At 30.7% G+C, this 26,231-nt stretch overlaps 5 protein-coding genes across 7 annotated transcripts; all 5 read left to right on the top strand.

Annotated features, from left to right (window-relative positions):
• Positions 1-3,910: 3,910 nt before the first annotated feature.
• Positions 3,911-7,110, top strand: LOC149375422 (speckle-type POZ protein-like). 2 transcript variants are annotated; one of them, XM_089588768.1, is made up of 2 exons: positions 3,911-4,103; positions 5,474-7,110. In XM_089588768.1, the coding sequence occupies exon 2, from the start codon at positions 5,534-5,536 to the stop codon at positions 6,554-6,556; it is 1,023 nt and encodes a 340-aa protein (XP_089444894.1). In that variant the 5' UTR covers positions 3,911-4,103; positions 5,474-5,533; the 3' UTR covers positions 6,557-7,110. The 2 variants fall into 2 exon arrangements, with proteins under 2 accessions (XP_089444894.1, XP_089444895.1); XM_089588769.1 differs by lacking the exon at positions 3,911-4,103 and adding an exon at positions 5,038-5,271.
• Positions 7,111-8,779: 1,669 nt separating this feature from the next.
• Positions 8,780-11,588, top strand: LOC149375421 (speckle-type POZ protein-like). Its single transcript, XM_089588909.1, has 2 exons — positions 8,780-8,935; positions 10,387-11,588. The coding sequence occupies exon 2, from the start codon at positions 10,448-10,450 to the stop codon at positions 11,456-11,458; it is 1,011 nt and encodes a 336-aa protein (XP_089445035.1). The 5' UTR covers positions 8,780-8,935; positions 10,387-10,447; the 3' UTR covers positions 11,459-11,588.
• A 1,658-nt stretch (positions 11,589-13,246) lies between these two features.
• On the top strand, positions 13,247-16,051 carry LOC149375420 (speckle-type POZ protein-like). The gene is made up of 2 exons (XM_089588788.1): positions 13,247-13,443; positions 14,886-16,051. Exon 2 carries the CDS (start codon positions 14,947-14,949, stop codon positions 15,955-15,957), a length of 1,011 nt encoding a protein of 336 aa, XP_089444914.1. The 5' UTR covers positions 13,247-13,443; positions 14,886-14,946; the 3' UTR covers positions 15,958-16,051.
• A 1,326-nt stretch (positions 16,052-17,377) lies between these two features.
• Positions 17,378-19,752, top strand: LOC106643758 (speckle-type POZ protein-like). 2 transcript variants are annotated; one of them, XM_089588727.1, is made up of 3 exons: positions 17,378-17,763; positions 18,211-18,294; positions 18,581-19,752. In XM_089588727.1, exon 3 carries the CDS (start codon positions 18,642-18,644, stop codon positions 19,662-19,664), a length of 1,023 nt encoding a protein of 340 aa, XP_089444853.1. In that variant the 5' UTR covers positions 17,378-17,763; positions 18,211-18,294; positions 18,581-18,641; the 3' UTR covers positions 19,665-19,752. The 2 variants fall into 2 exon arrangements, with proteins under 2 accessions (XP_089444853.1, XP_089444854.1); XM_089588728.1 differs by lacking the exon at positions 18,211-18,294.
• A 3,112-nt stretch (positions 19,753-22,864) lies between these two features.
• Positions 22,865-25,937, top strand: LOC111644062 (speckle-type POZ protein-like). Its single transcript, XM_089588746.1, has 3 exons — positions 22,865-23,202; positions 24,363-24,446; positions 24,733-25,937. The coding sequence occupies exon 3, from the start codon at positions 24,797-24,799 to the stop codon at positions 25,814-25,816; it is 1,020 nt and encodes a 339-aa protein (XP_089444872.1). The 5' UTR covers positions 22,865-23,202; positions 24,363-24,446; positions 24,733-24,796; the 3' UTR covers positions 25,817-25,937.
• The last annotated feature ends 294 nt before the right edge of the window (positions 25,938-26,231 follow it).

Genomic DNA, 26,231 nt, shown 5'->3' with positions numbered 1-26,231 from the left:
ATAGAACTGTACACAACTAAACTGGAACTGTAAGTATTTGTAAAAAATAATCTTTATGATTTCGTATCATCATGTCCAGATATCCATCATAGAGATAATATGAAGAGAAAATACTTTTCTGCTGCTGTTATTCAGTTAATATTGTTTCTTTTTGGTTTCTTACTACTGGTTTGTTATAACACGTGCTCCATGACACCAATCTTATCTGAAGAAAAATTGTACCGTTGGTTCTACGTAACGTAAAAAAATGGTAGGTTTTATCAGAGAAGTACCATCGTTTCCAGGGCTACTTTGCAACCCAAAGGTCCTGTGAAGCAGGTTTCAGGGACCGTAAGGTAGCCCTAGATTTATGACACTCTTATGCCGAACACTTTTTTTTACCGAGGGCACACCAGTCCTTAAAAACGCCCAAGGAAGGAAAAATCGTATTTTTTATTCAGGTAGGCTCTACTGTACCTAGCTTTGTTATATCAACCTTTATTACACTTATAGTATATTTTACTTTGTTTACCTTTGTCTAAAAGTTACAATGAACTTACATATGCCTAAGCTTGTTTAATATTATCGTAAGCCATACAATTTTTTTTCATTATTACTTTGAAAGAAGCAATAAATTTAATAAAAAATGATCTTATATTCTAGATACCACAATCACTGCATAAAGCACTCAGTGGCAGACCCCTTGGACGAACAGGTTTTATAATGATAGATGTCAAAGAAGATTCTGTACTGAAGATTTTTCCTATAGCTGAAAAAAAAATGTATGAGATGGGCATAATGAAATATATCAGCTATTTAAAGAAGGTACCGGATTTTTGTCAACACGTACCGAGGAAGCAGGTGCATAACTTTCGGGATCCAAATAATGAGGATATCTGGTCATTAGAATTTTCTAATTGTTCAGGAAATGCTCTGACAATATCCCTCAATTCGTGGAAAACTATAAAATCTAAATCACCAGATAGTCAAATTGGGTATCTTTGTGAGATATCGGAATTTAATAAAAAAATAAATGAGTTGTGCAGGACAGGGCAGAACTGGAATTTTGCAGTCGAAACATCTAAAGTATGCTTAATTGATAATGGTGACTTCATCCTTTATAGTCTTCAATGTGATGGAATATTATTTATTCAATGCAATATATTAAAAGATGATAACGTTATATCAAGTAGCCATGAGTTAGAACCAAAATTGTGTTGCAAATTTTAAATTGTTTTACGAAAACCGAGAATTTTCTGATGTTACCATAATAACGAACAATAAAAATATTAAGGTTCACAAAATTGTGTTAGCATGCAAGAGTCCAGTATTTTTAGCTATGTTTGAAAAAGATATGCAAGAAAGTAAACTCAGTGTCGTTAAAATTGAAGATTTTGACTCCCGTGTTATTATAGAAATGTTGCGTTACATGTATACTGGAGAAGTGGAAAATATAATCGACATAGCAGACGATTTAGTCCGATGTGCCGATAAATATTTAATATCTGAGTTAAAAGAATCATGTGGAAGATACCTTGCTAATGCACTGACTCTTGATAACGTATTGCAAACACTCTGCTTTGCAAATTTCAATAATTATAATGTTTTAAAAAACCAAGTATATAATTTTTTTGCAATTCATAAGAAAGATATTATAGAGCAACCAAAATTCAAAGAGCTGTCAGAAGTGCAGCCTGCATTGATAATTGATCTCCTTGTTAAGATTGTATCGGAGAAGCTTTCATAATTATATTTGTATACTGTATCAACTGTTGGATGAACTAAGTATTTTTATAAGATAACTATTTTTGATCGTAAAATGAATGAATTGTGCAAAACAGAGCATAACTGGAGTTTTGCAGTTGGAACATCAAAAGCATGGTTATTTCATGACAGTCACCTCATACTTAAGAGTCTTGTTGAGTTTCATGTATACTGGAGAAGTGGAAAACATGAACGACGTAGCAGATGAGTTATTACGTTGCGCTAAAAACAAATACTTGAATTAAAAAAAATATGTGAAGTATACCTCGCTAACTCATTGACTCTTTATGATATATTATACAGACTCTGACTTGTAAATTTATATAATTGAAATAATTTGAAAGAAAGAATATATCATTTATTTGCGATTTATAAAAAACATATTATTGTTCAAGTAGAATTTAAAAAGCTGTTAGAGATGGAACCTACTTTGATAATTGATCTTTTTTATAAAACAATTGTAACAAATAAGTTTTCAAAATAATGTTTGTTGACTTCAGGTTTATTTGTGTTTATCAAGTAAAAAATGTATTTTATTTTATTAATGTAGTACTGGACGGTACAAATAAAATTACTAATTTTTAATACAATTATTGACTATTGTGAGGCAAATAAATTGTTATACTAAATGATCTCATTATTTGTAACATGTCATGTAAATCCTTCACTGAAATGGTGAAAAAGTTAGAAAAAAAATTCTTCGTTTGTAACACAGTAATTAATTGATGACTATGGGTTTCTTACACAAGTCCACATCCCGTAGTTTTGTGTATTACAGTTAGCTAGATAGTGTCATACTGACGCTGTGAATAGCGAAAATAGTTTCTAAACAACAAAAATAATTTTTTTTATCTAGAGAATATTTATACTTTCTGCTCAGAAGTTTAACTTAAAAGAAAAAATTTTTCACTACAGAACCTTTTTACACGGAGTCTAAACTAGGTTAAATCTGACAAAAACATAAATTAGAATTTTTGTAGAGAAACCATGACATTTCTGCAGCACTTAATGTGAAAAAGCTTACACTTTTATTATTATTTTAGCTACTTGCTTACGTACAGTTATATTTTGTTAATATTTACCAAGTTACGAAATTAAAACTGGTTATCATTCAAAAGCTCTATTATGTAGCATAAATAGTAAGTAGTATTTATTCATTTTGGCTGGCTTTTTAGAATGTACAAATATTATTAAAAAGAATTTTGTGCTTTAGGAAAATAAATGTTTTCTAATTTTTTTCAAAATAGTTCTCTCTGCAATTATTTTATTTGTTACAGGGGTGATAATAGGTCAGGGTTATTGACATTATGTATGCAAGTCAGTAGAAAAGCTATTTATCTGAATCAACCAATGATCATTTAGTTTACTACTTTGATGGAAGAAATAGAAGGTATAAAATTAGTAAATTATATCATGACAAAAGTGGTTTTTACATAAGACAACGAAAGCAGGCTTGCAGTGGTCGAGCTTTTGCAGAAAAATCTGTATCGATTGTAAATTAGATTCAACTCAGATATAATCCGAGATAATATTGCTCATTCAGTTATAGGTTTCCCCCACAACTCATTTTACTAAAGTTTTCTTTGTTTATCGAAATATCCCCACATAAATTAAGATATTGTTGGCAGTTGTAACATCTTTTTATGTTGATTTTCAAGTTGAGCTGAAACTTTCAACTTAAAAGAGTTCGATACAGTCTCTTCAGAAAGGTAATTTTTTTACTTCAAGATGTCTGGGTAACTAATTTTAAGAGATAGCCCAAAAGATGTACGCTTGTTCATCATGAAACATAGAATGAATTACATACTGAATTAAAAAACTCAATAATTATTGACGATAGGTATAGAACCAGATTAAAAAAAGTTACTTAAAGGCCGTGATAATCGGTTTTTTTTTAAATTTATTATTTGTGTCTTTTTTAAAAAAATGTATAGAGTCGTACTGATAAAAAAAAGAAAATTAAAAAATTGTGCATTATGTTTCTATAGAGAGCAAAAATTTTCAGAAATTGTAGATTGTATGCGAGCACATATAAAAAAATATTTTTGATGAAGTCAGGGCCTCCATTCTACAGCTTAAGTTGCCTTGCATTAAGTTTTGCAACAAGCTTTGCGGCCATATTGAAAATATTTTCGGAAGCCTCCCACTTCTAAACCACTCAGTCTGATAGTACGAGCTCTCAGTTTCGGCGGTTAAATGATATGCGGAGTTGGTGGAATAGAGAACAAAAATTCATTTCATAGTACTCTAAGTCAGGAGCCTTGCAGTATCAGTCTCTGGGGTCTTTTCATGTACTGTCGCCCGAGTCATAAGCGTGAATAACATACAATTGGTTCAAGGATTTATTACCTACTTCTACGGTGCGTATTTATATTTTTTTTCTAAAACTTGATTGTAAGGTACACTTTTCCAATCAGGTTTATTTCAAATAGACAGCGTTCATTGCTGTACCGCGATAAAAAAAAGTGTTAAAACTCCAGAGTAAGTTATCATAAAGCAACAAGCAGCAGAAATGTATTAGGATACACCGCAAATAGTGTGAGAGTACCTAAGCAAAAATGGCGTCATGCACGTGTAACAATATACTTATAGGCATAAATTGTACAGTTGTTTATCCCCGGAAATTAATCGACCGTTATTTTCGAATGGAGCCTATATACATAGATATAAAAATTACTCAGGGGGTAAATCACTCTAAACGTATCAATAATTTTACCGTTTACCCCTATACAATCCCAATTTGTGTATCTAAGTATACTTTCACATTAAGGTGATTCGTATCTAAAAGAACCTGTGATACGTGTACGACGCCATTTTGAGGCATGGTTAAGTCATGTGACTAATGAACTTCATGACATGTATCCTCATGATCCATATATGCCAATGGGGTGCATCGTCACATAAAATTTGCTAATGATTTTAAGCCACGAGACAGCCTTGCTCGTTAATCTTTACTCACATATACATAAAGATGGAATAAAATTAATGTTTGTACTTATATAGGTTGGATTGTGTTCTAAAACTAAACTATGTATCATCAAATTCAAATCAAATGTGTCTGATGAGGGCGTTTTAGCTTTGAAAACAAATAGAACTGTACACAACTAAACTGGAACTGTAAGTATTTGTAAAAAATAATCTTTATGATTTCGTATCATCATGTCCAGATATCCATCATAGAGATAATATGAAGAGAAAATACTTTTCTGCTGCTGTTATTCAGTTAATATTGTTTCTTTTTGGTTTCTTACTTCTGGTTTGTTATAACACGTGCTCCATGACACCAATCTTATCTGAAGAAAAATTGTACCGTTGGTTCTACGTAACGTAAAAAAATGGTAGGTTTTATCAGAGAAGTACCATCGTTTCCAGGGCTACTTTGCAACCCAAAGGTCCTGTGAAGCAGGTTTCAGGGACCGTAAGGTAGCCCTAGATTTATGACACTCTTATGCCGAACACTTTTTTTTACCGAGGGCACACCAGTCCTTAAAAACGCCCAAGGAAGGAAAAATCGTATTTTTCATTCAGGTAGGCTCTACTGTACCTAGCTTTGTTATATCATCCTTTATTACACTTATAGTATATTTTACTTTGTTTACCTTTGTCTAAAAGTTACAATGAACTTACATATGCCTAAGCTTGTTTAATATTATCGTAAGCCATACAATTTTTTTTCATTATTACTTTGAAAGAAGCAATAAATTTAATAAAAAATGATCTTATATTCTAGATACCACAATCACTGCATAAAGCACTCAGTGGCAGACCCCTTGGACGAACAGGTTTTATAATGATAGATGTCAAAGAAGATTCTGTACTGAAGATTTTTCCTATAGCTGAAAAAAAAATGTATGAGATGGGCATAATGAAATATATCAGCTATTTATGGAAGGTACCGGATTTTTGTCAACACGTACCGAGGAAGCAGGTGCATAACTTTCGGGATCAAAATAATGAGGATATCTGGTCATTAGAATTTTCTAATTGTTCAGGAAATGCTCTGACAATATCCCTTAATTCGTGGAAAACTATAAAATCTAAATCACCAGATAGTCAAATTGGGTATCTTTGTGAGATATCGGAATTTAATAAAAAAATAAATGAGTTGTGCAGGACAGGGCAGAACTGGAATTTTGCAGTCGAAACATCTAAAGTATGCTTAATTGATAATGGTGACTTCATCCTTTATAGTCTTCAATGTGATGGAATATTATTTATTCAATGCAATATATTAAAAGATGATAACGTTATATCAAGTAGCCATGAGTTAGAACCAAAATTGTGTTGCAATTTTAAATTGTTTTACGAAAACCGAGAATTTTCTGATGTTACCATAATAACGAACAATAAAAATATTAAGGTTCACAAAATTGTGTTAGCATGCAAGAGTCCAGTATTTTTAGCTATGTTTAAAAAAGATATGCAAGAAAGTAAACTCAGTGTCGTTAAAATTGAAGATTTTGACTCCCGTGTTATTATAGAAATGTTGCGTTACATGTATACTGGAGAAGTGGAAAATATAATCGACATAGCAGACGATTTAGTCCGATGTGCCGATAAATATTTAATATCTGAGTTAAAAGAATCATGTGGAAGATACCTTGCTAATGCACTGACTCTTGATAACGTATTGCAAACACTCTGCTTTGCAAATTTCAATAATTATAATATTTTAAAAAACCAAGTATATAATTTTTTTGCAATTCATAAGAAAGATATTATAGAGCAACCAAAATTCAAAGAGCTGTCAGAAGTGCAGCCTGCATTGATAATTGATCTCCTTGTTAAGATTGTATCGGAGAAGCTTTCATAATTATATTTGTATACTGTATCAACTGTTAGTTGAACTAAGTATTTTTATAAGATAACTATTTTTGATCGTAAAATGAATAAATTGTGCAAAACAGAGCATAACTGGAGTTTTGCAGTTGGAACATTAAAAGCATGGTTATTTCATGACAGTCACCTCATACTTAAGAGTCTTGTTGAGTTTCATGTATACTGGAGAAGTGGAAAACATGAACGACGTAGCAGATGAGTTATTACGTTGCGCTAAAAACAAATACTTGAATTAAAAAAAATATGTGAAGTATACCTCGCTAACTCATTGACTCTTTATGATATATTACACAGACTCTGACTTGTAAATTTATTTAATTGAAATAATTTGAAAGAAAGAATATATCATTTATTTGCGATTTATAGAAAACATATTATTGTTCAACTAGAATTTAAAAAGCTGTTAGAGATGGAACCTACTTTGATAATTGATCTTTTTTATAAAACAATTGTAACAAATTAGTTTTCAAAATAATGTTTGTTGACTCCAGGTTTATTTGTGTTTATCAAGTAAAAAATGTATTTTATTTTATTAATGTAGTACTGGACGGTACAAATAAAATTACTAATTTTTAATACAATTATTGACTATTGTGAGGCAAATAAATTGTTATACTAAATGATCTCATTATTTGTAACATGTCATGTAAATCCTTCACTAAAATGGTGAAAAAGTTAGAAAAAAAATTCTTCGTTTGTAACACAGTAATTAATTGATGACTATGGGTTTCTTACACAAGTCCACATCCCGTAGTTTTGTGTATTACAGTTAGCTAGATAGAGTCATACTGACGCTGTGAATAGCGAAAATAGTTTCTAAACAACAAAAATAATTTTTTTTATCTAGAGAATATTTATACCTTCTGCTCAGAAGTTTAATTTAAAAGAAAAAATTTTTCACTACAGAACCTTTCTACACGGAGTCTAAACTAGGTTAAATCTGACAAAAACATAAATTAGAATTTTTGTAGAGAAACCTTGACATTTCTGCAGCACTTGATGTAAAAAAGCTTTCACTTTTATTATTATTTTAGCTACTTGCTTACGTTCAGTTATATTTTGTTAATATTTACCAAGTTACGAAATTAAAACTGGTTATCATTCAAAAGCTCTATTATGTAGCATAAATAGTAAGTAGTATTTATTCATTTTGGCTGGCTTTTTAGAATGTACAAATATTATTAAAAAGAATTTTGTGCTTTAGAAAAATTAATGTTTTCTAATTTTTTTAAAAATAGTTCTCTCTGCAATTATTTTATTTGTTACAGGGGTGATAATAGGTCAGGGTTATTGACATTATGTATGCAAGTCAGTAGAAAAGCTATTTATCTGAATCAACCAATGATCATTTAGTTTACTTTTTTGATGGAAGAAATAGAAGGTATAAAATATGAGTAAATTATATCATGACAAAAGTGGTTTTTACATGAGACAACGAAAGCAGGCTTGCAGTGGTCGAGCTCTTGCAGAAAAATCTGTATCGATGGTAAATTAGATTCAACTCAGATATAATCCGAGATAATATTGCTCATTCAGTTATAGGTTTCCCCCACAACTCATTTTACTAAAGTTTTCTTTGTTTATCGAAATATCCCCACATAAATTAAGATATTGTTGGCAGTTGTAACATCTTTTTATGTTAATTTTCAAGTTGAGCTGAAACTTTCAACTTAAAAGAGTTCGATACAGTCTCTTCAGAAAGGTAATTTTTTTACTTCAAGATGTCTGGGTAACTAATTTTAAGAGATAGCCCAAAAGATGTACGCTTGTTCATCATGAAACATAGAATGAATTACATACTGAATTAAAAAACTCAATAATTATTGACGATAGGTATAGAACCAGATTAAAAAAAGTTACTTAAAGGCCGTGATAATCGGTTTTTTTTTAAATTTATTATTTGTGTCTTTTTTAAAAAAATGTATAGAGTCGTACTGATAAAAAAAAGAAAATTAAAAAATTGTGCATTATGTTTCTATAGAGAGCAAAAATTTTCAGAAATTGTAGATTGTATGCGAGCACATATAAAAAAATATTTTTGATGAAGTCAGGGCCTCCATTTTACAGCTTAAGTTGCCTTGCATTAAGTTTTGCAACAAGCTTTGCGGCCATATTGAAAATATTTTCGGAAGCCTCCCACTTCTAAACCACTCAGTCTGATAGTACGAGCTCTCAGTTTCGGCGGTTAAATGATACGCGGAGTTGGTGGAATAGAGAACAAAAATTCATTTCATAGTACTCTAAGTCAGGAGCCTTGCAGTATCAGTCTCTGTGGGCTTTTCATGTACTGTCGCCCGAGTCATAAGCGTGAATAACATACAATTGGTTCAAGGATTTATTACCTACTTCTACGGTGCGTATTTATATTTTATTTCTAAAACTTGATTGTAAGGTACACTTTTCCAATCAGGTTTATTTCAAATAGACAGCGTTCATTGCTGTACCGCGTTAAAAAAAAGTGTTAAAACTCCAGAGTAAGTTATCATAAAGCAACAAGCAGCAGAAATTTTACGAGGATACACCGCAAATAGTGTGAGAGTACCTAAGCAAAAATGGCGTCATGCACGTGTAACAATATACTTATAGGCATAAATTGTACAGTTGTTTACCCCCGGAAATTAATTGACCGTTATTTTCGAATGGAGCCTATATACATAGATATAAAAATTACTCAGGGGGTAAATCACTCTAAACGTATCAATAATTTTACCGTTTACTCCTATACAATCCCAATTTGTGTATCTAAGTATACTTTCACATTAAGGTGATTCGTATCTAAAAGAACCTGTGATACGTGTACGACGCCATTTTGAGGCAAGGTTAAGTCATGTGACTAATGAACTTCATGACATGTATCCTCATGATCCATATATGCCAACGGGGTGCATCGTCACATAAAATTTGTTAATGATTTTAAGCCACGAGACAGCCTTGCTCGTTAATCTTTACTCACATATACATAAAGATGGAATAAAATTAATGTTTGTACTTATATAGGTTGGATTGTGTTCTAAAACTAAACTATGTATCATCAAATTTAAATCAAATGTGTCTGATGAGGGCGTTTTAGCTTTGAAAACAAATAGAACTGTACACAACTAAACTGGAACTGTAAGTATTTGTAAAAAATAATCTTTCTGATTTCGTATCATCATGTCCAGATATCCATCATAGAGATAATATGAAGAGAAAATACTTTTCTGCTGCTGTTATTTAGTTAATATTGTTTCTTTTTGGTTTCTTACTACTGGTTTGTTATAACACGTGCTCCATGTTACCAATCTTATCTGAAGAGAAATTGTACCGTTGGTTCTACGTAACGTAAAAAAATGGTAGGTTTTATCGGAGAAGTACCATCCTTTCCAGGGCTACTTTGTAACCCAAAGGTCCTGTGAAGCAGGTTTCAGGGACCGCAAGGTAGCCCTGGATTTATAACACTTTAATGCTAAACATTTTTTTTTGCCGAGGGCACATCAGTCCTTAAAAAGCCAAAGGAAAAAAAATTCTATTTTTTATCCATGTAGGCACTTCATACGATGCATTCCATGCTTTATGGTATATCATTGACAAATTTTTAAAACTAGAAATATTCAATTTAACAACCTGTTTTTAAACCTTATATCGTTGTACCTACCTTTATTGTAGACATAGAATACTTTACTTTCTTTAACTTTGTTTAAAAGTTTGAATGAACTCATATATGCATAAACTTGTTCAATATTATTGTAAGCTATAAGATTGCTTATAATTATTATCGATTTGAAAGTAGCAATATATTTAACTAAAAATGTTTTTATATTATAGATACGCATTAACGCTGCATAAAGCACTTAGTGGCTGAAACCTTGGACGTACAGATTTTATAATGATAAATGTAAAAAAAAATCCTTATATGAGAGAATATCCTGAAGCAGAAACTAAGTTTAGTAATGTTGGTTCTATAGAATATCTTAGTTATTTGTGGGAGGTACGGATTTTTGGTGAATACATACCAAGAAAGCAAGTGCATTCTTTTCTGGATCCGAAAAATGAGAATATCTGGTCATTAGAATTTTCCAATTATCTTGGAGATATGCTCATAATATTCCTTGCTTTGTCGAGAAAAGTAAAATCTAAATCAACTGTTGGTCGAACTAAGTATTTTTATAAGATAACTGTTTTTGATCGTCAAATGAATGAATTGTGCAAAACAGAGCATAACTGGAGTTTTGCAGTTGGAACATCAAAAGCATGGTTATTTCATGACAGTCACCGTATACTTAAGCGTCTTCAAAGTCATGGAGTATTATTGATTCAATGTGATATATCTACAGAAAATATATTTGTATCTAGTGACCATAGTTTTCAATCAGAATTGTGTTCAGATTTCACATCGTTCCTCGAAACCAAACAATTAACTGATGTTACTATAATCACAAACGATGAAAAACTTAGGGCTCACCAAATTGTATTAGCACGCAAAAGTCCAGTATTTTTAGATATGTTTGAAAACGATATGTCAGATAAAAGACTTTATGTTGTCGAAATCAATGATTTCGGCTCTAGTGTTATCAAAGTAATGTTGCGTTTTATGTATACTGGAGAAGTAGAAAACATAAACGACGTAGCAGATGATTTATTTCTTTGCGCTCAGAAATATTCAGTTTCTGAATTAAAAAAAATTTGTGAAGTATACCTCGCTAACTCATTGACTCTTGATAATATATTATCCAGACTCCGATTTGCAAATTTATATAACTGCTATGACTTAAAAAATAGAATATATTATTTATTTGCAATTCATATACAAGATATTGTTGTTCAATCAGAATTTAAAGAGCTGTCACAGATGGAACCTGCTTTGACAATTGATCTCCTTTGTAAGTCGCTGAAATAAACTTTTAATATAATCTTTGTTTACTCCAGGTTAATTCATGTTCATGAAGTTAAAAATGTATTCTATTTTATTAATGTAATACTGTAATGCACAAATAAAAATACTAATATTTGAAACAATCATTGACTATTTTAAGGCAAATAAATTTTTAGACTGAACGTTGTAATTATTTGTAACATGCCATGTAAATCCTTTACCACACTAAAACGGAGAACCTTATTTTCTGTTTGTAATACATTGATTCATTAAGAAATGATAACTATGGATTTCTTACACAAGTCTACATCTCGTAGTTTTGTGTACTACAGTTGGCTAGATAGTAACATACTGACGCTCTGAATAGCAAAAATAGTTTCTAAACAACAAAACAGTTTTTTTTATCTAGAGAATATTTAAACCTTCTGCTCAGAAGTATAACTTAAAAGGGCGTGGATGTTAAGGAAAGCTTTATCAGTTATCAAGCAAAATAAAAGAGATTATTGTTTTACCAGTTATTTTGGTCTAACTAAAAGATTACAGAAAAAATTTTTACTACAGAACCCTTTTACACGGAGACTAAACTAGGTTATATCTGACAAAAAACATAAATTAGAGTTTTTGTAGAGAAACCATGACATTTCTGCAGCACTTGATGTAAAAAAGCTTTCACTTTTATTATTATTTTAGCTACTTGCTTACGTACAGTTATATTTTGTTAATATTTACCAAGTTACGAAATTAAAACTGGTTATCATTCAAAAGCTCTATTATGTAGCATAAATAGTAAGTAGTATTTATTCATTTTGGCTGGCTTTTTAGAATGTACAAATATTATTAAAAAGAATTTTGTGCTTTAGAAAAATTAATGTTTTCTAATTTTTTTAAAAATAGTTCTCTCTGCAATTATTTTATTTGTTACAGGGGTGATAATAGGTCAGGGTTATTGACATTATGTATGCAAGTCAGTAGAAAAGCTATTTATCTGAATCAACCAATGATCATTTAGTTTACTTTTTTGATGGAAGAAATAGAAGGTATAAAATATGAGTAAATTATATCATGACAAAAGTGGTTTTTACATGAGACAACGAAAGCAGGCTTGCAGTGGTCGAGCTCTTGCAGAAAAATCTGTATCGATTGTAAATTAGATTCAACTCAGATATAATCCGAGATAATATTGCTCATTCAGTTATAGGTTTCCCCCACAACTCATTTTACTAAAGTTTTCTTTGTTTATCGAAATATCCCCACATAAATTAAGATATTGTTGGCAGTTGTAACATCTTTTTATGTTAATTTTCAAGTTGAGCTGAAACTTTCAACTTAAAAGAGTTCGATACAGTCTCTTCAGAAAGGTAATTTTTTTACTTCAAGATGTCTGGGTAACTAATTTTAAGAGATAGCCCAAAAGATGTACGCTTGTTCATCATGAAACATAGAATGAATTACATACTGAATTAAAAAACTCAATAATTATTGACGATAGGTATAGAACCAGATTAAAAAAAGTTACTTAAAGGCCGTGATAATCGGTTTTTTTTTAAATTTATTATTTGTGTCTTTTTTAAAAAAATGTATAGAGTCGTACTAATAAAAAAAAGAAAATTAAAAAATTGTGCATTATGTTTCTATAGAGAGCAAAAATTTTCAGAAATTGTAGATTGTATGCGAGCACATATAAAAAAATATTTTTGATGAAGTCAGGGCCTCCATTTTACAGCTTAAGTTGCCTTGCATTAAGTTTTGCAACAAGCTTTGCGGCCATATTGAAAATATTTTCGGAAGCCTCCCACTTCTAAACCACTCAGTCTGATAGTACGAGCTCTCAGTTTCGGCGGTTAAATGATATGCGGAGTTGGTGGAATAGAGAACAAAAATTCATTTCATAGTACTCTAAGTCAGGAGCCTTGCAGTATCAGTCTCTGTGGGCTTTTCATGTACTGTCGCCCGAGTCATAAGCGTGAATAACATACAATTGGTTCAAGGATTTATTACCTACTTCTACGGTGCGTATTTATATTTTTTTTCTAAAACTTGATTGTAAGGTACACTTTTCCAATCAGGTTTATTTCAAATAGACAGCGTTCATTGCTGTACCGCGATAAAAAAAAGTGTTAAAACTCCAGAGTAAGTTATCATAAAGCAACAAGCAGCAGAAATTTTACGAGGATACACCGCAAATAGTGTAAGAGTACCTAAGCAAAAATGGCGTCATGCACGTGTAACAATATACTTATAGGCATAAATTGTACAGTTGTTTACCCCCGGAAATTAATTGACCGTTATTTTCGAATGGAGCCTATATACATAGATATAAAAATTACTCAGGGGGTAAATCACTCTAAACGTATCAATAATTTTACCGTTTACCCCTATACAATCCCAATTTGTGTATCTAAGTATACTTTCACATTAAGGTGATTCGTATCTAAAAGAACCTGTGATACGTGTACGACGCCATTTTGAGGCAAGGTTAAGTCATGTGACTAATGAACTTCATGACATGTATCCTCATGATCCATATATGCCAACGGGGTGCATCGTCACATAAAATTTGTTAATGATTTTAAGCCACGAGACAGCCTTGCTCGTTAATCTTTACTCACATATACATAAAGATGGAATAAAATTAATGTTTGTACTTATATAGGTTGGATTGTGTTCTAAAACTAAACTATGTATCATCAAATTTAAATCAAATGTGTCTGATGAGGGCGTTTTAGCTTTGAAAACAAATAGAACTGTACACAACTAAACTGGAACTGTAAAAAATAATCTTTCTGATTTCGTATCATCATGTCCAGATATCCATCATAGAGATAATATGAAGAGAAAATACTTTTCTGCTGCTGTTATTTAGTTAATATTGTTTCTTTTTGGTTTCTTACTACTGGTTTGTTATAACACGTGCTCCATGTTACCAATCTTATCTGAAGAGAAATTGTACCGTTGGTTCTACGTAACGTAAAAAAATGGTAGGTTTTATTGGAGAAGTACCATCCTTTCCAGGGCTACTTTGTAACCCAAAGGTCCTGTGAAGCAGGTTTCAGGGACCGTAAGGTAGCCCTGGATTTATAACACTTTAATGCTAAACATTTTTTTTTGCCGAGGGCACATCAGTCCTTAAAAAGCCAAAGGAAAAAAAAATTCTATTTTTTATCCATGTAGGCACTTCATACGATGCATTCCATGCTTTATGGTATATCATTGACAAATTTTTAAAAATAGAAATATTCAATTTAACAACCTGTTTTTAAACCTTATATCGTTGTACCTACCTTTATTGTAGACATAGAATACTTTACTTTCTTTAACTTTGTTTAAAAGTTTGAATGAACTCATATATGCATAAACTTGTTCAATATTATTGTAAGCTATAAGATTGCTTATAATTATTATCGATTTGAAAGTAGCAATATATTTAACTAAAAATGTTTTTATATTATAGATACGCATTAACGCTGCATAAAGCACTTAGTGGCTGAAACCTTGGACGTACAGATTTTATAATGATAAAAGTAAAAAAAAATCCTTATATGAGAGAATATCCTGAAGCAGAAACCAAGTTGAGTAATGTTGGTTCTATAGAATATCTTAGTTATTTGTGGGAGGTACGGATTTTTGGTGAATACATACCAAGAAAGCAAGTGCATTCTTTTCTGGATCCGAAAAATGAGAATATCTGGTCATTAGAATTTTCCAATTATCTTGGAGATATGCTCATAATATTCCTTGCTTTGTCGAGAAAAGTAAAATCTAAATCAACTGTTGGTCGAACTAAGTATTTTTATAAGATAACTGTTTTTGATCGTCAAATGAATGAATTGTGCAAAACAGAGCATAACTGGAGTTTTGCAGTTGGAACATCAAAAGCATGGTTATTTCATGACAGTCACCGTATACTTAAGCGTCTTCAAAGTCATGGAGTATTATTGATTCAATGCGATATATCTACAGAAAATATATTTGTATCTAGTGACCATAGTATTCAATCAGAATTGTGTTTGGATTTCACATCGTTCCTCGAAACCAAACAATTAACTGATGTTACTATAATCACAAACGATGAAAAACTTAGGGCTCACCAAATTGTATTAGCACGCAAAAGTCCAGTATTTTTAGATATGTTTGAAAACGATATGTCAGATAAAAGACTTTATGTTGTCGAAATCAATGATTTCGGCTCTAGTGTTATCAAAGTAATGTTGCGTTTTATGTATACTGGAGAAGTAGAAAACATAAACGACGTAGCAGATGATTTATTTCTTTGCGCTCAGAAATATTCAGTTTCTGAATTAAAAAAAATTTGTGAAGTATACCTCGCTAACTCATTGACTCTTGATAATATATTATCCAGACTCCGATTTGCAAATTTATATAACTGCTATGACTTAAAAAATAGAATATATTATTTATTTGCAATTCATATACAAGATATTGTTGTTCAATCAGAATTTAAAGAGCTGTCACAGATGGAACCTGCTTTGACAATTGATCTCCTTTGTAAGTCGCTGAAATAAACTTTTAATATAATCTTTGTTTACTCCAGGTTAATTCATGTTCATGAAGTTAAAAATGTATTCTATTTTATTAATGTAATACTGTAATGCACAAATAAAAATACCAATATTTGAAACAATCATTGACTATTTTAAGGCAAATAAATTTTTAGACTGAACGTTGTAATTATTTGTAACATGCCATGTAAATCCTTTACCACACTAAAACGGAGAACCTTATTTTCTGTTTGTAATACATTGATTCATTAAGAAATGATAACTATGGATTTCTTACACAAGTCTACATCTCGTAGTTTTGTGTACTACAGTTGGCTAGATAGTAACATACTGACTCTCTGAATAGCAAAAATAGTTTCTAAACAACAAAACAGTTTTTTTTATCTAGAGAATATTTAAACCTTCTGCTCAGAAGTATAACTTAAAAGGGCGTGGATGTTAAGGAAAGCTTTATCAGTTATCAAGCAAAATAAAAGAGATTATTGTTTTACCAGTTATTTTGGTCTAACTAAAAGATTACAGAAAAAATTTTTACTACAGAACCCTTTTACACGGAGACTAAACTAGGTTATATCTGACAAAAACATAAATTAGAGTTTTTGTAGAGAAATCTTGACATTTCAGCAACACTTGATGTAAAAAAGCTTACACTTTTATTATTATTTTAGCTACTTGCTTACGTACAGTTATAACTTGTTAATAATATCCAAGTTACGAAATTGGTTTGAAATTAACCACCGATGATTTAGGCTACTTCGTAAATAGGAGACATGTACGGTATAAAATATTAATATATTATGTCATGAGAAAAATGGTTTTTACACGAGACAACCTGAGCAGGTATGTGTGGATCTATCACTCAGACAAAAATCAGTACCAACTGTGAATAAGATCTGAGTCAAAATCCTAGATAATACTAGCAAATCAATGGTAGGCTGTCCCGACAAATCAATCTATTGAATTCTTGTTGCATTATTGGGATAACCTAGGATAAATACAGTCTTTTTAGTGAGGTGATTTTTTTTTTAAGATATCTTGATACCTAAGTTCACAAGATCTCTTCAAAATATGTAAGTACAAATTGCGCGATAATAAGACTTTTTTCTAACTAATTATTTGTGTCTATTTTTAAAAACATTGACAGACTTGTACTGATAAACAAATTAAAAAATTGAAAAATGGTACATTATATTTCGAGAGAGCAAATTAAAGAGTCGCAGATTGTATACGTGCACATATTAAAAGACATTTTTGATGACGTCAGAGCCTCCATTTCATTATATATCGATACACATACTTGTATCGATAATGATACTTTTGTTTTGTACTAATATAAGTAAAATTATAAGTCACGATAAGTGAAAGAAACTTTTAATTTCTAAAAATTCCAACTGATAACGCTACACTGCGTTTCTGTATGGGTAACAGTTACCAAGAAAAATTAATAAGCACAAAGCTCTACGTACTTTGATAATCAACGTGTGACTTGCCTACAACTCTACAGTTTAAGTTGCCTTGTATTAAGTTTTGCGACAAGCTTTGCGGCCATATTGAAAATATTTTCGGAAGCCTCCCACTTCCAAACCACATAGTGTAAACGTACGAGCTATCAGTTGTGGCGGTTAAACGATATACGGAGTTGACGGCATCGACAGTGGTTAACCTCATAGAACTCAAAGTTGGAAACGTTGTAGCATCAGTCTCCGTGGTCTGTCCATACCAAATCAAAAGTCTTTTCTTGCACTGTCACCCTAGTCGTAAGCGTGAGTGACATATAGGTGGTTCAAGGATTCATTACCTAATTGTATGGTGCGTATTTATATTTTCTTCTATTTAATTGTAAGGTATACTCCTTAAACTCAGGCATATTTTAAATATGCTGACGTGGTTCATCATGACACCAAATCAGCTTGTGATTGTAAGGTTGAATAAGAAAAACAAGGATAAACTTGGTCTTACATATTTTCTTTCTCATATGGTTATAAAATACAGTAATTAGTTTACGTCCACAATGAGTTCTGACGTGTCTGGATTTGATTTTGTTTTTTGTTCGAAAATAACTAGTGCTAAACGTAAGTGAACTAGAACTGTAAAAAGTCGTAGAAAAAACGTTGTTATCACGTGGTATCATGTCAAGAAATCTAACGTGCAGTTGATTTGATTTGAGAACACTTTTCTGCTACTACTATTTATTATTTACTGCTACTATTTAATATTACTTCATTTTGGTTGCTTACTACTGGTTTGATGTTACAGGTGCTGCATGAAATAGTGAACAGCTGAAATAAAATTGTTCTATTACTTCTACATTGCCTGAGAGCAAATTATTTATTGATTAAGGTATGCATTAAAAAAAAGAGATTTAAACCTATTAGTGTAATTACCAAACAATTAATTATATTAACTAATATTTTTAACTTAACAGTCTGGTTATAAGCCATTCATATTTGTTGTTACCATTCTCGTAGTCATAATGCACTAAATTTTGTTTACCTTTATTATAGTAATAAAATAAATTTAGAGGACGTAGGCTTATTCAGTATTGTTTTAAGTCATACAGTTCATCAATATTATAATGAATTTTTAATTTTCAATATGTTTGATAAAAAAACGTTTTTTATTTTAGATACACTTCAACGCTGTTTAAAGCACTCAGTGGCTGAACCCTTGGACGTGTATATTTTACAATGAGCAAAGTCGAAGGAAATCCGGTTATGAGAATGTATCCTCTAGCAGAAATAAAGCATAGTAAGATTGGCTCTATAGAATATCTGAGCCAATTGTGGAAAGTTTGGAGTTTTGGTAAGTTTATACCAAAAAACCAGGTTCATCACTTTCAGGATCCAAATAATGATAACATCTGGTCATTAGAATTTTCTAATGATTCCGGCAATACTCTTACGCTATCTCTTACTTTGTCGACAAGTACGGTTTCTAAATCTGAAGCTAGTGGAACTAGGTACTTTTATGAGTTCACTATTTTTGATACAAAGATGAAGGAGTTGTGCAAAAAAGAGAGTTCCTGGAATTTCAGTATGGGTACATCAAAAGATTGGCACATAAATGAGACTCAGCTTATACTTGATAGTCTTCAAAGTGATGGAAGTTTGTTTATTCAATGTAATATATCTACAGATAATATATTTGTATCAAGGGACCATAGTTTTCAATCAGAATTGTGTTGGAATTTTACATTGTTTCTTAAAAACCAAACATTAACTGACGTTACCATAATTACAAACAATGAAAAACTTAGGGCTCACAAAATTGTATTAGCATGCAGAAGTCCAGTATTTTTAGCCATGTTTGATAACGATATGTTAGAAAGTAGATATAATGTCGTTAAAATTGAAGATTTTGACTCCCGTGTTATTATAGAAATGTTGCGTTATATGTATACTGGAGAAGTGGAAAACATAAATGACATAGCAGACGATTTAGTCCGTTGTGCCGATAAATATTTAATATCTGAGTTAAAAGAATCATGTGAAACGTACCTTGCTAACTCGCTGACTGTTGGTAACGTATTGAGTAGACTCTGCTTTGCAAATTTTCATAACTGCAATGATTTGAAAAATAAAGTATGCCGTTTTTTCGCGACTCATAAGCAAGACATTATTGACCATCCAAATTTCAAAGAGCTGTCATCAGAGCAACCATCTTTAATAATTGATCTCTTTTGTAACATGGTACCGGAGAATCTTTCATAATTATATTGTTATACTTAAAGTTATTCTTTGTTGGTAGCCTTGAAATTATATTGTATTGAATCTATGTAATACTGGCGTACACTAATAAATAAACGTTTTTATCTGTATTATATAAAATAAGGAGTTAATGACTTGAGGAAGCGTTAATTCCTTTTTTCTACTTAAGAATAATTGAATCTTTTACAAAATAATTATTAATGCATGTCATTAAAGTGAGAAGTAGTTAAATTTGTTTATAAGGAAAATGATAGTTGATCAGATTGTTTTAATCAAATACTAGAAAATTAAAAAAAAACTGAGCCTTAGAATCTTTGTACACGAAGGCTTAACTTGGTATCCTTTCGAAAAAAATAAGAACTGGAGTTTTGTAAATAAAACTTTAAATATTGTGAATGGTTGATATACAAAAGTGCTATTTTTTTATTATCATAGTCGTTTACGCAGTCATTTTTTTGATTTTTAATGAATTAGATATTAGAAATTACAATATTCTAGAAACTCTCTATTTCATGGCGAAAACAAGAATTACTCAAATTATGTTGGTTTGCTGCCTAGGATCTACGAACATTGTTAAAAAAACATGAAATATTTAAAAAAATTAAATAATAACTTTAATCCCGTTTAAAATTATTTTATCTGAAATCATTTCATGCATCGAATAAGTGATGTTTCGATTGTTTTTATGTTATTTTGGCTTTGATAAAAATAGTTTCCAGTAGTAAGTTTATGCTTTGTCATTTTAGAATTGCGGGGTCTAAGACAATTATTTTGTATGTTACGTTATCCTCCCTGAGCTTGAATGTGTCAAAAGTAAAGTAACAAGCGATAGAGATGCATTATTTATAACATTGAGAACCTTGTCAGCCTATTTTTATTGGAGAATCTTAGATAACGTCACTGCTTTTTTGTACAAAAAAATACCTTCTACTTGTTTTTAATTGTGTCTTTTATTAGACTGAAGTAATAATAATGAGAATAAGTTGAAGAACATTATAACGTAGTAGACAACATATTTTTTTTTCTGTAGCCGTAAGTAGACGTGTCAAACATATTTTAGATCAATAAGTGTTGTGAATTTTTTTTTTCTGGTTTACTTTTAATAAAGTATGGAGATCCACAATAATCTTTGGTCACGATTGCAAAAGCTAAGCAGTTGTTTCAAAAGCTGACATGTTTCATATTAAAATATAGTAAATTTTATAGTTAACTGGAGTTTCTAATTATTTTTAGTTATATTTGTCTCTTTTTTTGCTCATTCTCACTTACATTTCTATTATTTGTAAATGTCACTTACTTCTGATAAAATCAGCTATGGAATACAAGAAAAAACAGTGAAAAATTCAAACTTTGCCAGTTAAGTATTAAAGTAGCACACTTTTTTGGTATCTTAATTGTCGCAGTCAGTTTTATATTTAAGGGGTCTCATATGGTTTTAATATTGACATACATATTTTTAATATCCGATATGTACCTGAGAATTTCTGTTTTATCCACTAGTTCACTTTGATTATTTGATATAAATTCATTGTTTTACAGCTGTTTTTTTTTACGTAAAGTAACGAGAAAACCTACGAAGCTGATATTTTGACGAATAAATCAGGCCCAAATCTGTTGAAAATTGAAAATGGAGAAACTACATCTCATAATCATAAAATAGTACTAAGATGCATATTATAAAAAATGTAATTTTTCTCTACAAGTAGTTAGTATAATAACCTAAAATTTAAACAGCACCTCTCAAGACAGGACGGCTGTTGGTCTTTATACGGTTTTTGTAAACATATCGTTTTAAACATAAAGTTTCATCTTCACCAGCGTTACATCACCTACAAAACCGCACATGATGAGTAAGTTAATTTTTTATTTTAAATGTTCACGAAAACTTTAAGAAGACCCGCGTTTGCCTGATTAATTTGACATTCATACATATTACTTGAGCTACGCTCACATTTCAATGACAAACGACACTATTTTGAATCAAACTAATGTTTTTAGCTAAATTTTCATTATGGTATAAACAACATTGTAATTTTTCACGCTTGAATTTTGCTTTTCATTTCTCCTTTTCAGCATTTTTTTATGTTTTTCATTAACCAGTTTAGTGGTGTTTAAGAATTTTATGAGCTCAAATTATTAACCTAGTATGTAAATACTTTGAAAAGTAAAAAATGAGTGAATTGGTTAAATAGTTACCAGTAAATTAAATCGGCTTAATAGTTTAAAAAAATTTTGATAGTTATAAAATCACAAACATAAATTTAAGTTTATCAGAAAAATACTATTATTTTTAACCATCATATAGGCAAGTAAGTATAAGAGTTAATCATTTAACTCAACCAGCAATGATTTAGGCTACTTCTTTGATAAGAGCCATAAAATGATATGAAACATTTGCGTATTGTACAATTATAGCAGTGGGTCTTACACTGCACTACGTGAGCAGGCATGTGTGGATCCATCTCTAGCACAAAAATCGGTGCTAACTATGAAATATATCTGAGTGAGAATCTTAGATAATACAAACAAATCACGAGCTATCTTGGCAAATCAAAGATAGGCTGTCCTCACAAATCATTCTATTAGATTTTTGTTGGTTTATTGGAATAACCCAGGGTAAATACAGATGGTGTTGGTAATTTCTAAATATTTTTCAAGCTTAATTTTTCTAGTAAATCACAAACTTTTGAGTCGGTAAGGTTCAATACAGTCTTTTTAGTAAGGTGATTTTTTTATTTTGAAATATCTTAATAACTAAGTTCATAAGATCGCCCAAAAAAGTACGTACAAGCTGCGTGGCAATAAGACTGTTTCTGTCTCTTTTTAAAAAATTTTTGAAATGGTAATGATGTTAATGGTAATGTAAACTTTAAAAGTTACTATTGTTAATTATGAAAGAATTCTACATAATACTCTAAAGCACAAAAATAGAGAAAGTGACATATTGAATGTGTGCACATATTGAAAGACATTTTTGACTAAGTCAGAGCGTCCATTTTATTAGATAAAGATACACACACTAGTATCAATATTGATGCTCTTGTTTTTGTATAAATGAAAGTAAAACTTTGAGCAGTTGAAAAAAGTGAGTAAGAGAAACGTTTCTGTTCTAGAAAATTCCAACTGATAACGCTACACTGCGTTTCTGTATGGGTAACAATTACCAAGAAAAATTAATAAGCACAAAGCTCTACGTACTTTGATAATCAACGTGTGACTTGCCTACAACTCTACAGTTTAAGTTGCCTTGTATTAAGTTTTGCGACAAGCTTTGCGGCCATATTGAAAATATTTTCGGAAGCCTCCCACTTCCAAACCACATAGTGTAAACGTACGAGCTATCAGTTGTGGCGGTTAAACGATATACGGAGTTGACGGCATCGACAGTGGTTAACCTCATAGAACTCAAAGTTGGAAACGTTGTAGCATCAGTCTCCGTGGTCTGTCCATACCAAATCAAAAGTCTTTTCTTGCACTGTCACCCTAGTCGTAAGCGTGAGTGACATATAGGTGGTTCAAGGATTCATTACCTAATTGTATGGTGCGTATTTATATTTTCTTCTATTTAATTGTAAGGTATACTCCTTTAACTCCCTATTTAACTCAGACATATTTGAAGTAGATGGAATGTATGATGTCCCACAATAAAAACAGTGTCAAGACTTCAGAGTAAGGTATCGCAAAGTAATTAGCAGCAATAATGTATAATTATTATAAATACGCTGACGTGGTGCGTCATGATACTAAATCATCTTATGCTTGTAAGGTTGAAAAAAAAAACGGGGATAGACTTAATTATACATCTTTACTTTCTTATATGGTTATAAAATACAGTGATAAATTTACGTCCAGAATAAGTTGTAACTTATATAGATAGGATTTTGTTATAAAAATAAACTGTCTGATAATGAAACGTCTGTTAAGGGCTTTTTTGCTTTGGAGTCAACTAGTGCTAAATGTAAAATAACTGGAACTGTAAGTAGTTGAAGAAAAATTTTTCTAATCAAGTGGCATCATATCAAAAAATCTATTGTGCAGTTGAAAATGATTCGAAAACACTTTGCTGCTGCTATTATTTATTAAATATTACTACTTTTCATTTGCGTACTACCGGTTTGATCTACCATGTGCTGCATAAAATAGTGAATACCTGAAATAGAATTGCACTGTTGATTCTACGTTACTTAAGAACAAACATTGTTTTTGATTAAGGTATGCATTAAAAAAGGTGGGATTCATACATATTAGTGTAATTACCAAACAATTAATTATTCCAACTCGTATGTTTAATTTAATAATCTGATTGTAAGCCATTCATATTTGTTGTTAACATTTTTGCAGCCATAGTGCACTTCATTTTGTAAAACCTTCAAGCGTTAAAATAAATTCAAAGTAAATAGGCCTATTTAATATTATTCTAAGTCATATAGTTAATCAATATTATAGTAGATTTTTGATTTTTGATACATTTAATAAAAAAAAATTTGTTTTTTGTTCGAAAATAACTAGTGCTAAACGTAAGTGAACTAGAACTGTAAAAAGTCGTGAAAAAAACGTTGTTATCACGTGGTATCATGTCAAGAAATCTAACGTGCAGTTGAAATGATTTGAGAACACTTTCCTGCTACTACTATTTATTATTTACTGCTACTATTTAATATTACTTCATTTTGGTTGCTTACTACTGGTTTGATGTTACAGGTGCTGCATGAAATAGTGAACAGCTGAAATAAAATTGTTCTATTACTTCTACATTGCCTGAGAGCAAATTATTTATTGATTAAGGTATGCATTAAAAAAAAGAGATTTAAACCTATTAGTGTAATTACCAAACAATTAATTATATTAACTAATATTTTTAACTTAACAGTCTGGTTATAAGCCATTCATATTTGTTGTTACCATCCTCGTAGTCATAATGCACTAAATTTTGTTTACCTTTATTAAAGTAATAAAATAAATTTAGAGGACGTAGGCTTATTCAGTATTGTTTTAAGTCATACAGTTTATCAATATTATAATGAATTTTTAATTTTCAATATGTTTGATAAAAAAACGTTTTTTATTTTAGATACACCTCAACGCTGTTTAAAGCACTCAGTGGCTGAACCCTTGGACGTGTATATTTTATAACGATGAAAGTCAAAGAAAATCCTTTTACGAAAGATTTTCCTAAAGCAGAAATAAAACGTAGTAAGATCAGCTCCAAAGACTACCTTAGCCAATGGTGGAAAGTATGGGTTTTTGGTCAATATATACCGAAGAAACAGTTGCATAGCTTTCGGGATCCAATTAATGAGAATATTTGGTCATTAGAATTTTCTAATGATCTCGGAAATATTCTCACAGTATCTCTTACTTTGTCGACAAGTATGACATCTAAACCTGATGCTAGTGGAACTAGGTACTTTTATGAGTTAATTATTTTTAATGGAAAGATGAACGAGTTGTGCAAAAAAGAGAATTCCTGGAATTTTGGTAGTGGCACATCAAAAGTTTGGCACATACATGAGTCTCAGCTTATACTTGATAGTCTTCAAAGTGATGGAATTTTATTGATTCAGTGCAATATATCTACAGAAAATATATTTGTATCAAGTGACCGTAGATTTCAATCAGAATTATGTTGGAATCTTAAATCGTTTCTCGAAAACCAAACATTAACTGACGTTACCTTAATTACAAACAAAAACAAACTTTATGCCCACAGGATTGTATTAGCATGCAAAAGTCCAGTATTTTTAACTATGTTTGAAAAAGATATGCAAGAAAGTAAACTCAGTGTCGTTAAAATTGAAGATTTTGACTCCCGTGTTATTATAGAAATGTTGCGTTACATGTATACTGGAGAAGTGGAAAATATAATCGACATAGCAGACGATTTAGTCCGATGTGCCGATAAATATTTAATATCTAAGTTAAAAGAATCATGTGGAAGATACCTTGCTAATACACTGACTCTCGATAACGTATTGCAAACACTGTGCTTTGCAAATTTCTATAATTGTAATGATTTGAAAAACCAAGTATATAATTTTTTTGCAATTCATAAGAAAGATATTATAGAGCAACCAAAATTCAAAGAGCTATCAGAAGTGCAGCCTGTTTTAATAATTGATCTCCTTCTTAAGATTGTATCGGAGAAGCTTTCATAATTATATTTGTATACTGTAATAAAATTTTTGTTAATAACTCCTGTAATAGATTTGTTTAATTGATGTAATAATAGCCTACAAAAATAAAAAAACTAATTTTTGTAATTAGAATTGTACGTTGAGACGGTAATAAATTTCGAATGACACAAGTATATGCGTGTTGTAGTTTTTGTAAAATACAATTTGCTAGATTCAGCCATGCTGATGCTTCAAACGGCAAAAACATTTTTTAAATAATCGTAAAATTTTGTTCCTACTTGAGAACAATTGTAGCTTTTACCAAACTGTTTGATGCTTAATGTTATAAAGAAAATGGAAAAAAATATAATCTCATAGATTATTTCAGTTGAATATTAAAAAATAAAAAAACAACTGTGCTTTAGAACCTTTTCACACGAAGGCTGTACTAGGTTTT

Source organism: Copidosoma floridanum, unplaced genomic scaffold (genome assembly GCF_036245765.1).
Source record: "Copidosoma floridanum isolate Cflo_tuat_1 unplaced genomic scaffold, Cflo_Japanese_pri ptg000007l, whole genome shotgun sequence".
Classification (NCBI taxonomy): domain Eukaryota; kingdom Metazoa; phylum Arthropoda; class Insecta; order Hymenoptera; family Encyrtidae; genus Copidosoma; species Copidosoma floridanum.
Note: the sequence above shows the minus strand (reverse complement) of the source record. Positions and strands in the feature narration are given on the sequence as shown.